At 29.9% G+C, this 15138-nt stretch overlaps 1 protein-coding gene across 1 annotated transcript; it reads left to right on the forward strand.

Annotated features, from left to right (window-relative positions):
* Positions 1-293, forward strand: PADG_08699 (uncharacterized protein; the record flags this gene model as incomplete). Its single annotated transcript, XM_010765695.1, has 2 exons — positions 1-98; positions 182-293. The coding sequence occupies 2 exons, from the start codon at positions 1-3 to the stop codon at positions 291-293; spliced, it is 210 nt and encodes a 69-aa protein (XP_010763997.1).
* Positions 294-15138: the final 14845 nt, after the last annotated feature.

Here is a 15138-nt window from a genome sequence, read left to right on the forward strand (position 1 = left end):
ATGTCACACCATGTCGCGGCTATTACTGTTGGGGCAATGACAGCCATTATTCTCCCAAGTTGCAACTTGGCGATCTCCCAGCGAACTTCCATCTGTCCGTAAGCTGGACTCCATGAATGGCGATGGGAACGCATGGGGATGAGCGCCTAGGCCAGGTTAAATACTTAGATGGGGGATATAGAAAAGCGGGGACAACAAAGAAAAAAGTGGGAAGAGAGACAGAGCGGAAGAAGCTATTTGTTCATGATCCAGGTGCTGGGGTTCCTGGGTCACAACTGAAAAGTGCTACGTAGAATGAGTTGGTTAGTGAGTGGAGATGATGCTTTTAAGATATTATTCACTGTCAGTGTGTCAATTTCTCCCATATTGTGAGTTACTCGATCGATATCTGCAGTTAAGATAACACTTGATCTAGTGGTCTGTTAATTCTTGACCTTTCAATCAGCTCAGCACAAACTATTTTCACCATCTTCTCAAAATGAAAGCTTCAATGTGAAATACTTATTTCAAAAAAGTCATTAAAAAAACTTAAAAAATGTCAGTATTTCATTTTGATAAAACTGCAACTGCAGCATACAGTTTCTTAAGAATCTTTATATTTCACTAATTAGCAAAATCTATTATTGATATATCTTATACTTGTATGCAGTCAGTGACTCTGATAAGTTCATGAATGTGAAGTTAAGTACAAGATTTAAATTATAATCAAAATCTGACTCACAAAACAAAGAAAACTAATAGATCTAAAATTTCATAATGAGTGACTAATCTAGAACTGACAACAACTAGTTAGTTAACTAACTACATGATTTCTCATTCAGAAATGATGATAATTCTAAAGAGTATACTTTATAGACCCACATTGAGTTTAAATGATATTGTATCAGAGACATCAATCAGATACTATTTGATGTTGAGTCAGCTGACACACTTAATTTTTAAATCTTATTTCATTGAATTTGAGATAACTACTCTTTGTGACATTTGAAATCATAGCTTTTGATTTCTCAACACTTCAGTTACTGTTAGAGAGTGAATGCGAGCTGCATAAGAAGGAAACTCTCTGCATTGCTAAATGCTATATAACGAAATACTAAGCTTGATGGGATGAAAGGGGTTGCTGGGGCCTGCCTGGATTATAACCACCCGCATGGTCGTTTGGTCACGTGATGTGGATTAGGCCTAATCGGCGCCGAGCTTCACCCGACGTCGAGTCTAACCGGGCACCGGGCCTGGCTCGGTCGGGCGCTTGAGCCTAACAGGTACAGAGATTGACTGATAATATCACATGTGAAATAGTTGATTAGCAGCAGAAATGATAAAACTTTAATTAAATAAGAAAAATTTCCAGTTTTATAAATATTAAATAAAAATATTTAGACTTATTCTTTTATATATATATATATATATAAAATAAAAAAAAATTTAAAACTAAATTTTAAAATATTTTTATATATTAATAAAAAATTAATATTAAAAAATATATATTTAATAATTATAATATTTAATATACTTTATTAAAAATTAAGATATTTTTTTATATAATAAAGTTAAATTTATAATTATATTAATTATATTATTTTATATTAATATAATTTATCATTTAATTGATTGAAGTTAATTAATTTATTCAATATATATATATATAGTATTCATATTAATAAAATACTTACTCTATAGACTTCTTAAGCTTTTATTCAAAAAGAAAAGATTCTTTTAACTATTCAGACATTAAAAAAAAATTAAACTTCAAGTATTAAGAAAGCTGCAAGCTTGTATGATATCTCTTTTATCATCTTATAAAATTAATTAAATGATTATATGACATGAAAAAATTTTCAACTTAACAATTGAAAATTAGTCTTTACTGAAGAGTCAGTTCTTGTACAGTTTATTCTATTTATGAATGAACATGATCAGTCTTCTCAAGTGCATACTATATGAGAAACAGTCAATTTTTTTTCTAATCAACTGAGATTCTAGCACTAAGATCAAATCTTCATCTACAGTTGATAAATGCTAAGTTAATCAATTTATTGATCATCATTCTGAGCTCAAATTCAAGTTCTCATGCAAGTACAATTATCAATAAGCTCTATGTGAGAATTTTGAGATTATCTATAAGTGATTCAGACTTGTATAAAACATTATTGCAAAGTATGAAATTCTGATAAATGATATCTACAACTTTGATGAGATTGAATTTCAGATAAGAGTTATTAACACTGCTAGAATGATGACTAAGTCTGAAAAAATCAATTATTCAAAACTGATTCAATCTGAAAATTGAGAATAAATAACTATTATTATTAAAATCAATGTCACAGATTAAACTCTTCATATAATAATCATTTTTAAAGAAAAAATATATCAATTTTATTGATATAAGATAAAAGAGCTATCAGACAACTGAGTTATTAAAGTCAGTGATAATGATTAAATAACTGATAAGCTGAATCTGTATTGACTGAAGAAGATATTCAATAAAGATACTCTACTTCATATGAAGAGGAAATATTGACTGTTGATTCTTGATAAATATAAAAATCATACTTCAACTGAATTTGACTGATTCTGCTCTGAGAACAATATTATTACTTTCTACATACTAGCTCATTTCTCTTATCTTCTTCAGTTAATAAATATTGATTGCTTTTCTTCTCTGAAAACAGTGTATGAACAACTAATAGAGAAGCAGATGCAGCTTGAAATCAATTACATTTGACAAAAAGAAGTTTTTAATTCTATATTTTACTGCTCATATATAAACTTTGAATGAGAACAAAGTCAAAAGCAATTTTAGAGCTGCTGAGTTGATTTCATATAATTCTGAATAAATTCTCTCACATTTTAATATCACAATATATACATTTATCTTTTCTGTAACTTCTCATAGCTCTCAAGCTTTTTGGGTCATGATCACATCACATAATGTACATCAATTGAAGCAGCAGGCTGAGAAGGTAAGAAAATATATCAAACACTATATGCAGAGTTCACTCAGTTCTATTTATCAGACTCTAAGCTAGCTTGTCAAAAGCTGTCAAATAATCATATATAAATGATACTTTTGAAGCAGAAGATCAAGAAAGTAAGAGTTACAAATACAAAATAAAAGAAGAAGCAGAAAATAAACTGTACATATATAACTCAAAAAAGTGCTTTGAGAGTTGAAGAAGACTTGAATTATATATGAAGAGTTAATAAATAAGAAGAAAGATGATTAAAGCTGCTAACTCTTAATTATAAAAATGCACAGCATCACAGTATAATATATATAAAACTATTGAACATACTACTCATATATACTCTCAGTGTGCAGAAAATAATTTTTAATATATTTTATTACTTTCTGTATATAATTATTGCTTAATTTAATTTGAAATATTTTAAATAATAAAATATTAATCAACTAGATGATTCAATCAACTAGATGATAAATTATATTATATTGAATTATTTATATAATCATATAAAAAGAAATTTATTTTATTTAAATTAAAAAAAGCAATTGAATTAAAATTAAATCTATAAAGATATTTTTTATTAAAAAATTATTAAATATTATATTATTCTGATATAAAACTCTATAAATATATAAATTAATTACTATTTATTAATTAAATTAATAAAATAGTTAAATTCTAATTTAACTAAATAAATATTATACTTATTAACTAAATATATATTAAATATGTAAATAATAATAATATATGATAATAACAATAATAATAATAATTTAATAATTATTGAGTTGAAAATTATTATTTTTATTTATATTTTTATAAGCTATATTACTACTAGTAAGTTGTTAAATAAATTTCAATCTTTAATTAAAAATCTGATAATAATAATAACTTAGATATTATTGAGCTATAAAAGAAAATATATAAAATTATTATAAATAATAATTAAAATAATCAATCTATAAATAAGTTTGATAAATTTTATATTACTCTTTTCTTATATCTAGTACAACTACTTGAGAGTAAGTACTTTTTTTAAATCAAAGAGTAATCTCATAGTGCAGTTGCTGATAATATAAGATATAATTAATCTATTTCAACTTCAATTATATTTAATTATTTAAATTAATCTACTTTGATTTTTAATCATCTTTATATATTGTGCTATTTATCTTATTTCTATATTTTAATTCTCAGTTTAATATTCTTATTGTAGCTATTTAATTAGATAGATAAATTAAATTATTATTTTATTATTATTATATCTCTAGTTGAGCTATGACAATAAGTGTGATTGATATATTAAATTTTTTTTAATAAATATAAATAATTTGAATAATAGTAATCTAATAGATAATATGATTTAGCAAATAATTGATTATATTAGTAGTAAATATTATTGTTAGACTCAGCGCCCAACTGAGCCCGACTGAGGCCCGGCGCTCTGTTAGACTCGATGTCAGATTAAGCTCAGCGCCCGATTGAGCCTAATCCACATCATGTGACCACGTGATCATGCAGGTGTTATAATCCAGACAGGCCTCAGCATCTTTTTTCATCTCATTAAGCTTAGTATTTCATTATATAGCAGTTAGCAATGCAGAGAGTTTTCTTCTTATGCAGCTCACATTCACTCTCTAACATAATACTAAGATTTCCTTCTATCTTTTCACTTAGATTTTGATAGAAAACTTAAGTGCTTTAGCTGAATTTAAATCTACTAGTTGAGAGTCTAACAATACATTAGATTAACTGCTGAAGACAACAGCTTAATTCAACATCAGATAATTGCTGCAGACTCTCAACCCTCTGAAAGAGGTCAAAAGAACTGATGATATCTTTTAACAAAATTAACTAATCAATCATGTATTTCAATTGAAAAATTCAGAGAGATAATTTATTTAGACAGTAACTATGTTTATAATGAGATGATAGTGATCTTTGATAGCATCTTTGATAATGAAAAAACATTGAAAAACACAGTTACATGTCTATGAATGAAATGAAATAATGCTGCAGTTCAGACAGCTATCAAACAAAGTCAAATTAATGAGCTTATTGTAGAATATGATAAGCTTAATCACATTTTAATTTGAATGACAATCAGAAATCAAGCAACAAGTTCAGACATCATTCTCTCAAAGAACACAAGAAGATCTATTAAGATTGATGATTGAAAACATCTCACTGATTATAAAAAGTCAAAGTTTGAGCACTGACTCTTTCATATGAAGAAAAAACTCTGACAGAATGCTGATCACTACTTCATTAAACACATAAAGATTACATACATCAAAAATCAGACTGATGAGAATATGATATATCACATTGCACTCTGTATGAAAAAATCATCTCAAGCAATATCAAATCATAGAAGAGATATTTGAATATCTTAAATAAATATACACAAATGTCAATAAGCTGCAAAATATCAAAAGTAATTATCACAAGCTAATTATGTATAATGAGGACAATTATCATGAATTTGTTATAAAAATCTTATATCTGACAAATGAGATCAAGATTGCTAAAAGAAATTACAAAACAGATTTTAATAATAAACTATTTTTTAAACTTCAGAGAATGATAGTAGTAGTCAATGCAATTATTAATATATATACTGAGTTTGAGAAGATTTGTGCTCAAACAGCTTACATTCTTCAGATAAATAATGTTATTTAGAAGTCAAAGAGCTTGCAGAGAAATAAATTTAATATTCTTTAGTAAAACATTTTGTGAATCTTCAATAATTAAACTTTTCTAATATCTTTGCTACAAAATTCTCTATCATGAAGAAAGCTATCAGCATTTGTTTAGACATTCAGTACTACTACTGCAAGAAGAAAGATTATATTGCAAGAAACTACTCTGCAAAGCAGAAGTCTTAATAGATGATTACTAAGCTCACAGAGAATGATGTCTCTAAGTCTTCAGCAGATTTGAGAAAAAAATAAGTCTAAAAGAAGACTTTATTTTAGATAGTTTAATAGTCTGTGAGAGATTTGATATAAAAACTTGATTAAAAGAAAAAACTTTAATATACCAATCAAATTAGTCTACAATGAAATTGCTACTTTTATAAATTCTCTTGCTGATACTAAAGTAAATGATGTGGATTGTATTAATATCTGATATGTCATAGAATTGACAAGATTCTTTGATGGAAATTTTCAAGAACTCTTATTTAAATACTGCATGAAGAAATACAATGATGCTTTTAGCAGAATAATAGACTGCATATTGACTCTAAATCTCTGAATGAATGACTGGAGATTTTAGAATATCTCTCTGTTAATAACAGATCTAAACTAGCATTCTGTTATTCTGAGATAAAAGTGATTAACAGTATAGTATATATGACTTGATGTTAAAAATCATCATCTGATTTGACTGAGTGAATTGTCTATTCTTGAATAGATAATGAAGCTGATATTGAAAATAGTATCTCAGTCTATATTGAAGTGCTTAAATTCTAAGTCTAAGCATCAGACAAATGTAAAATGAAGAGAGATTAAACTAAACAAGAACATTAGACAGAAGTGTCAGACTCAGCTCTATAGATTGAAAGAAATCAGCTCAGTAATGACATCTAAGACAAGACAAAGACTAATCTGAGAGGAGATAGTGTCACAGATGATGAATATGAACTTCATTAAGACTACTTTCTTTTATGATTATATGAAGAATAAGAACTTAATAGTTTTAATAATTAGTCTGTATAAAATTAATAAACAGCTTGAGAAGAAGTGAGGTTTAGTAAAAGCTAAGAATAAATTTAATAAGAAGTAAATCAGCAATTTATCAAAATTATTGAAAAATCAGAAGAACTGTTTCTTAAAAAAAATATCAGATGAATTATTCTCTCTATGAAAGAATATTAATTATAAAATAAAGCTTCAGTCTGATGTTAATCTCATTCAAACATTGAACATGTATCTCTATATAAGATGAATCTAGAGGAACTAAAGGCAATAAAGATCTATCGTAAAGTCAATATAGCAAAGAGCTTCATCATTTCAAGTTGAGCTCTTTACATCTTCTTAATTCTGATTATTTGTAGTGGGAAGAAGCTATAATTTTATGTTAACTTTCATAAATTAAATGCTGTAATCAAACAAGATCAGTATCTCTTGTCTCTAATATATAAGCTGATAAATCAATTCAACAGAGTGAAGTACTTTACAAAGCTAGATATTCAGCAAAGATTTTATCACATCTGAATGAATTTTGAAGTTGAGAATCTGATCATGTTTAGAACTCACTACAGAATTTATAAATATCAGATAATTTTTTTTAATCTTCTAAATACTTTTATCTGCTTTTAATAGTTTATTAATAGTATCTTCTTTAACTATCTAAACAAGTTTATGATAGCATTTATGAATGATCTTCTAATCTAGAGCAAGAATCTGAAGAAGTACAAGTAGCAGATAAACTCAATGCTAGATTAATTAAAGATAATTGATTTACAAGCAAGTATTCAGAAATGTAAGTTCACAGTCTAGAGAACAAAATATGTAAAGTTCATTATCAGTACAGAAGAGATTAAGATAATCTCAGAGAAGACAGTTGTCAACATAAGATAACAGATTTTTATCACAGTCAAAGAAGTTCAGTTATTTCTAAAATTTGATAATTTTCACTAATGATTGATAATAAATTACAGCTGAATTATAAAATCACTATATCAGTTGATGAAGGAGATTATTTTATTCATGTGAATATTAAAATGCAAATCAATTATTGAAAAATAGAAGAGACAGTTGATGAAGACTTCAATACTACATTATTACAACTCTGAATGAAAGACTCATATTAAGACTGACATCTCTGACAAAGTAGCAACTAAAATACTAAGTCAAAGATTTGAAAATAATCTTTGACACTCAGTAGTCTTTTATTCAAAGTTAATAAATAACATAGAGCTTAATTACAAAGTTCATGATAAGAAAATACTGACTGTGATTCAGATCTTACAAGAATAATAAACAGAGCTTGAGAGATTATAATGAGAGAAATAATTCAAAATTCTCACTGATCATCATGTACTAGAATACTTTATAATTATTAAAAAGCTGAATGCATGTCAAGCTCACTGAGCAGAGTTTCTTTCTATTTCTACTTTGAGATCAAGTATTGATCAGATAAGATCAATCTAGTAGCAAACACACTAAGTAAATTTAAATAAATTAGAAGACAATAAAACAATTATATACACATTCTTCTAAAATCAAAGACTCTTAATTCTCAAATTACTTTTTCTATAAATATTGCTAGCATTAATTTCTTAGAGAAAAAAAATATAGCTAAATGTATAGTGTTTTTAAATAGCACAGTCATCTCAATTGAGCCTCTGCAGCAGTAGACAAATGATAAGAATAGTCTCCATATAATGAAAGATAATGTGCTATGATACAATGAAAGACTAGTGATATCTGTTTAGAAAAAAAACTCTAATAGTCAAACTACTGCAGAAAATTCATAATTAAACTTCAACAACACACTCTGAAGAGTGAAAAACTTTGCCTCTGATACAATCACACTATTGATGAGTCATCTGACAGATAGACATTTTATACTACATTTGAAATTATCATGTATACTAAATCAGTAAAATTTCAAAAAATAAAACTTTTAATTTGTTAAAGTTATTATCAATATCAGAACAGATATGACAGTATATCACAATAAACTTCATGAACATGCTGAAAAGCAAAACAGATTATGATGTTATTTTGATTATAATATACTAATTAAGTAAAAAGATAATTTTTATTTCAATTATTTGAAAAGTTACAATCTGAGAGTTGATCTGATTATTTATTCAATTCTAATATTCATATAATGAGATGCTTAACTTAATTATCTCTTATTAAGATTTTTAATTCATATTAAGCTTTTAAGAGGAGTTTATATAGATTCTGAGCATGAAACTGAAACTCTTAATAATGCACCATACATAAACTGATGAATAGACAGAAGTAATAAATTAATATATTGTCATTCATCTCTATCTCTATGTCAGTTATTATCAAGATGATTGAGATGAATAACTGCTCATTATAGATCACATCTTCATAGTTACTTCAAATACTTTTATAGAGATCTCTTTCTTTCTCACAGTAAATGAATATAAACTCTGAATGTTACTTGACTGACATCACTGATAAAGAAATTGAGCATGAATGAGAAAAGAAATTAAAAAGTAGTAAAAAGTTTTTTTCACTAAATGAAAGAGATTTAAAATCAAATAAGTAAAGATATAAGAATAGCACAGAAACAGATAAAGAGATAGACTGATAAATATCATCAAAAGTCTGACTTTGCAGTAAAAGATTTTATTTATTATTGAAATTATATAAAATGAATTGATTAAGTTGTAAACTGATAAAGCAGAATGTTAGTCTTTTTAAAATTTTGAAAAAAATGAGCAATGTTTACAAACTGAATCTCTCTGCAATAATGAAGATTTATTTAATCTTCTTCTTAGACAAATTACATAAAAACTTCAGAGACTCTTTATATGATCAAACTGTCAGACCATCAGACTCAATTGAAATAGATAATAAGAATAAATGAGAAATAAATTACATATTGATCAGTTAAATAAACTGGAGCAAGCTACAGTATCAGATGCACTGAAAGAGATTTGATGAAAATTCTTTATGATATTCTACTTGTAACTTCAAGAGATTATTACTATAAGAGGTTGAACCCCTAGATTTGCTCTGGCTGGCTGACTCAGCCTAGTCATTGTTTGCATGTGCGCACATGATCATGCTATATGAGCTTGCTTAAGCTTGAGTTCTCATCTCATTCTTTTCTTCCCTTTCTCAAGCAATTTGTTCTTGTTATATAGAAGGACTAGCCTCTAGTTCTTAGAGCTTAACTCTTTACATTATGAATTGCTTCACTCCCTTCATTGATAGGCCACTGGGAGTCTTAATTCTATATCATGAAGCTCAGCAAATGTGCTGACATATGATAGACTATTAGAAGTCTTAAATTCTGCATCATGAAGTTCAGTAATAGCACTGGTATATGAATAGACTGGGTTAGCAATCATGCTAACAAACAAATGAGCAACATTGAAAATGTCTAGCTGAATGAGATAAAGTGACAGATTTGTACAATAAATACACAAATGAATCAACATGAAGCAATGAGCAGAGATGCCTCTAGCAGCTTCAAACAACAATGAATAGCCTTTCTCCAACAGCAGGAACAGATTCAGTGTAAGAATAGAGATTTAATAGCAGCTCAGCAAGCTGAAATAGCTAATCTATAACAAGCTTTGAACACTCTGACATCAACTCTCTCTCAATCAAACTCACAATCACTCATTGCAGTCAGAAGATCAAAGACCAAGCTATCAGACTGCAAGAAGTATGATGATTTTAATCTGAAGCACTACTCTCAGTGAGAGCTAAAGCTTCAATTAAAGCTTAAAATTGATGAGAAAGCTTTAGACAATAATGAGAAATGTGCTTGATATGTGTACTCAAGACTGAAAGAAATGACAGCAGCTTGAGTTTATCTCTGAGTTGAGAATAATAAGAACAAGATCAACTTCACAGTAGAGAGCTTACTGAAGCAGATACACATGCTCTTTAGTGATCTCACATGACAGAAAAAGACTATGCAAAAGCTCAACAATCTACAATAGAGTAGAAGAGCTCTCTTCAACTTTTTGCTCAAATTTAATCAGCTACTGCTGGAAGCTGACAGTCACAAATGAGATGATCATATTAAAAAGAGGTATTTGAAATCTACCCTAAGCATGAAGCTGAGAGAAGGTATGATGAATGTAAGAGAATCATCTCTCTACAAGAATTACTGCAAGAATCTTAGATTAGTTGATCATCAACTCTCTGAGCTTAAGACTCTAAGACAGTGGTCTAAATGTTGTGAGGACAGATCTTCTTCAGATCATACAATATCTAATTCACACTCTCTACTTCATCATGCTGTTCTCAATCAATAAAACCAGTCTTAAGCTTCTGCTGATGATATGATGAATCTCTCTTCTGATGCTGTGATCTCAAACATTCACTACACTAAATTAGTAAATCAGACAGAGATTAATTGAAGAAGAGAGCAAGGCCTGTGCCTGGGATGTGAAGCTAGAGATCATATGATTAAGAGTTGTCTGTTCAAACCTCTCAGATGCTCTGCCACCTCCACAATAGCTAAGATGATCCCCAAGTCAGTACTGAATGATGATGATGTGAATATGAGTGAGAATTCAGGAAAAAGAGTAGCTTCAATCAAAAGACACTGAAAGAAGTGAAATAAGAAGCTTATGAAGAAGCAATGAAGAGAATTTAAATCTAAGATGATATTCAAACCCTTCACTGTCAATGCTCTAGTAGATAATGCCTTTTCAACTAGATTAATGATAGACAGTGGATGTAATATCTATGATTTTATTTCTCAATCCTATATTAATAAGTATAGACTCCTGTGTATTGAAATTCTCTCTGTTAAAATGACTGGCTTTGAAGACTCCATGGGACTCTCCACAAGCATAGTGACTGGTATTTAAATTAATATAAGCAGTCATATAACTGAATGAGCCTTTCTCTACATAGTGAATAGGTTACATGGTCATGATATGTATCTAGGTGACATCTGACTGGCCCAGCAAAAGGTGACTGTGATCCCTCATTGAAGAATTGTGAGATTTGAAGAGAGTGGCATAGAGATAGAGTCTAGTTCAAACACAAAAGCTGATGTGACTTTCATCTCTGCTGTAAGCTTCTCTAGGCTTGTGAGCACTTGAGAGAAGTGAAACATTGAGATCTTCACTGTTAGTTTGACTGACATTCAAAAGACTCTAGAAGTAAAATCAAAGATTGACTCTAGAGAATAGCTGTCTGAACATTAACATGAGTTTTTGAATATATTTGATAAGAAAGCTGCTGATGCTCTACCCCAACTTCATGGCCCAGGTAGAGATCATGAGATTGAACTGATTAAAAAGACTGATGATAGTGTAGAACAACCCCCTTGAGACTCACTATATAATATGTTTCAAGAGAAACTACTGGCTTTGTGAAAGACTCTTATAGATTATGTAGATATGAGTTTTATTAGAGTGAGCAACTTCTCTGCAGCTGTCTCTGTACTATTCACAAAGAAGTCTGAGAGTGGACTAAGATTCTGTGTAAACTATTGAGCTCTTAACAAAATTATCTAAAAGAATTGATATTCTCTATCATTAATCAGTGAGACTCTACAGTGAATTGAACAGGCTAAATGATTCACTAAGCTGGACATTATTGCAGCTTCTCACAAGATTCAAATCATGAAAGATAATGAGTGGATGACAGTCTTTAGAACCAGATACAGACTATTTGAGTGGCTGGTTACACTCTTTGATTTGGCTAATGCTCCAAGCACATTTCAAAAATATATCAACTGAGCATTATGTGGATATCTGGATGACTTCTGCTCAGTCTATCTAGATGACATCTTGATATTTTCCTCAAGAAGCTTACAGAAGCATTGTGAGCATGTACAAAAGATGCTTATGTGTCTACAGAAAGCAGGCCTGTAGGCAGACATCAGAAAGAGTGAGTTTGAGGTGAACAGCACAAAATATCTTGAATTCATCATTGAAGTGAGCAAGGATATATGAATAGATCCAGAGAAGATTAAAGCTGTTTTGAAATGAGCAACACCTACTACTCTTAAAGATATATGAGGATTTTTAGGCTTTGCCAATTTCTATAGATGATTTATCAGAGATTTCTCAAAGATTGTGACCTCACTGATGATTCTTATATGTAAGAATGTTTCTTTTTTGAGGATGAGCAAGGCTGAGAAAGCTTTTAAGCATTTAAAATCAATGTTTATCTCTGCTCTGATCCTGCTTCAATTTAACTCTGACTGTGAGACTATATTGGAAATGAACTTCTCAGATTACATCTCAGAAGGAGTGCTGCTATAATATGATGAGCAGAGCATTCTACACCCATGTGCCTTCTTCTTTTGCAAGTATTTATCTGCAGAATGCAACTATGAGATTCATGATAAGAAGTTATTAGTGATAATTGAGTGTTTAAAGAAATGTGACACTGAGCTACAAAGTGTAAAGAAATTCAAGATCCTCACAGATCATAAGAATCTAGAATACTTCATGACTACATACAGACTAAATGAAAGACAGCTATGTTGAGTAGATATTCTCTATCAATTCAACTTCAGAATTGATTACTGGCCAGAGAAGTTGAACACTGAATCAGACACTCTATCATGAAGAGAGTAGAACATGTCACAGAGTGCTGATAATGAGAGAATCAAGCAGAGATAAGCTCAACTACTTAAGTTTAATATACTGGCATCTGAAATGGAACTAATAGTGGCTGCTGCTAGTATGGAATCTGAGATGTCTCTTCAAGCTCAGTGAAATGAGACTCACAAAAATGACAAGATTCTGCAGCATCTGAAGCAAATTCTTTGTGAGAGAAGATTCAGATTTCCTTCTGAACTTGGCATTAAGACCTCCATCTCTGAGTGCTCTTTAAATGAGAATAGAGAGCTTCTCTTTCAAGATCATAAGTGAGTATCAGACTTTGAACCTCTTCAAACCAGATTAGTGCATGAGGCTCATGACTCATCTCTTACCAGTCATTCTGAGTGAGAGCAAATGGCAGAAGTTCTAAGACATGAGTTCTACTGGCCAGGCTATGCTGCTGATGTGAGAAGAATGATCAGAAATTGTCATCTTTGCAGATCAAACACTGCATGAAGAGATTGATGTCAGAGACTGCTTAAGCCTCTTCTCATTTCTGAACACATGTGACAGGAGCTTTCTATGAACTTTATCATGAACATATCAAACTCTAAAGAATACATGAACATCATGATTATAATGAACAGACTGATCAAGAAAGTTATATTAAAAGCAGTTAAGAAAACTGATGCAGAGACAGTGACTAGAGTATTCCTTCACAACATCATCTCTTAACATGACATCTCTAAGATGATAGTATCAGATTGAGGATCAGCTTTCACAAGCATGTTTTGAACTTGAATGTGTGAGAAATTAGACATTAAGAGATAACTCTTCATAGTCTATCACTCAGAGACTGATGGAGCTACAGAGTGAATGAATCAGACTCTGAAAATCTATCTATGCAAGTACATTAGCTTTCAACAGAATTACTGGTGTGAATGACTCCCTCTAGCAGAGCTGGTCATCAATAATAGAGATGCTATCTCAATGAGCATGAGTCTGTTCTTTTTAATGCATCTTTCTCACATTTTTTTCATTGATATAGCTGATGCACCTTTCATTGAAATGCCATGTAATTCTATTGAGTTTGCAGATAATTACATGAGAAAGACTCATGAAGTATTGAAGTGAGCTCAAGTAAAAATGACAGATGCTCAGCAATCTCAAGAGAAATATACAAATAGATGAAGAGACTCAGCTTCAAGCTTTCAATCTGAAGATAAGGTCTGGTTGAGCTTAGAGAACATGAGAATTAATCATCTGTGCAAGAAGCTAGACATGAAATACAATCAATATACTGTGCTAGAAAAGATAGAATCTCATGCTTACTGACTGAATGTCTCACTCAGCATTCACAATGTTTTTAATATAAAGCTTCTACATGCTGTGGTAACAGATTCTCTACTTAGTCAGAGACAAACTAACTGATAGTCATCTGCTATAGAGACTCTGAAAAAATCTAAGTTTGAGATTGAGAAAATTCAGAGTGAATAAATCTATCAGAGAAAAAAGTAATATCTCATTAAATGAGTAGATTGGGCTGAGTCTACATAGAATGATGTGAGTTTTCTACAAGAAGCAAAGACCTTGAACACTTGAGAGGCCTCTCAGCAGGCAAAATTAGATGTAAAGAGGGCTTTAAATAGTTGTAAAAGCCTGCAACAAAGAGGGAGAAGGAGGGTATTATAAAGAATTGAACCTCTAGATTTGCTCTGACTGACTGATTCAGCCTAGTCATTGTTTGCATATGCACATGTGATCATGCTATGTGAGCTTGCTTAAACTCAAGTTCTCATCTCATTCTTTTCTTTCCTTTCTCAAGCAATTTATTCTTGTTATATAGAAGGACTAGTCTCTAGTTCTTAGAGCTTAATTCTTTACAATCACATACAATACAAGATTTTCATAAGACTAATTCTAAAAAGCCAGATC

Source organism: Paracoccidioides brasiliensis (genome assembly GCF_000150735.1).
Source record: "Paracoccidioides brasiliensis Pb18 unplaced genomic scaffold supercont2.31, whole genome shotgun sequence".
In the NCBI taxonomy this organism is placed as follows: domain Eukaryota; kingdom Fungi; phylum Ascomycota; class Eurotiomycetes; order Onygenales; family Ajellomycetaceae; genus Paracoccidioides; species Paracoccidioides brasiliensis.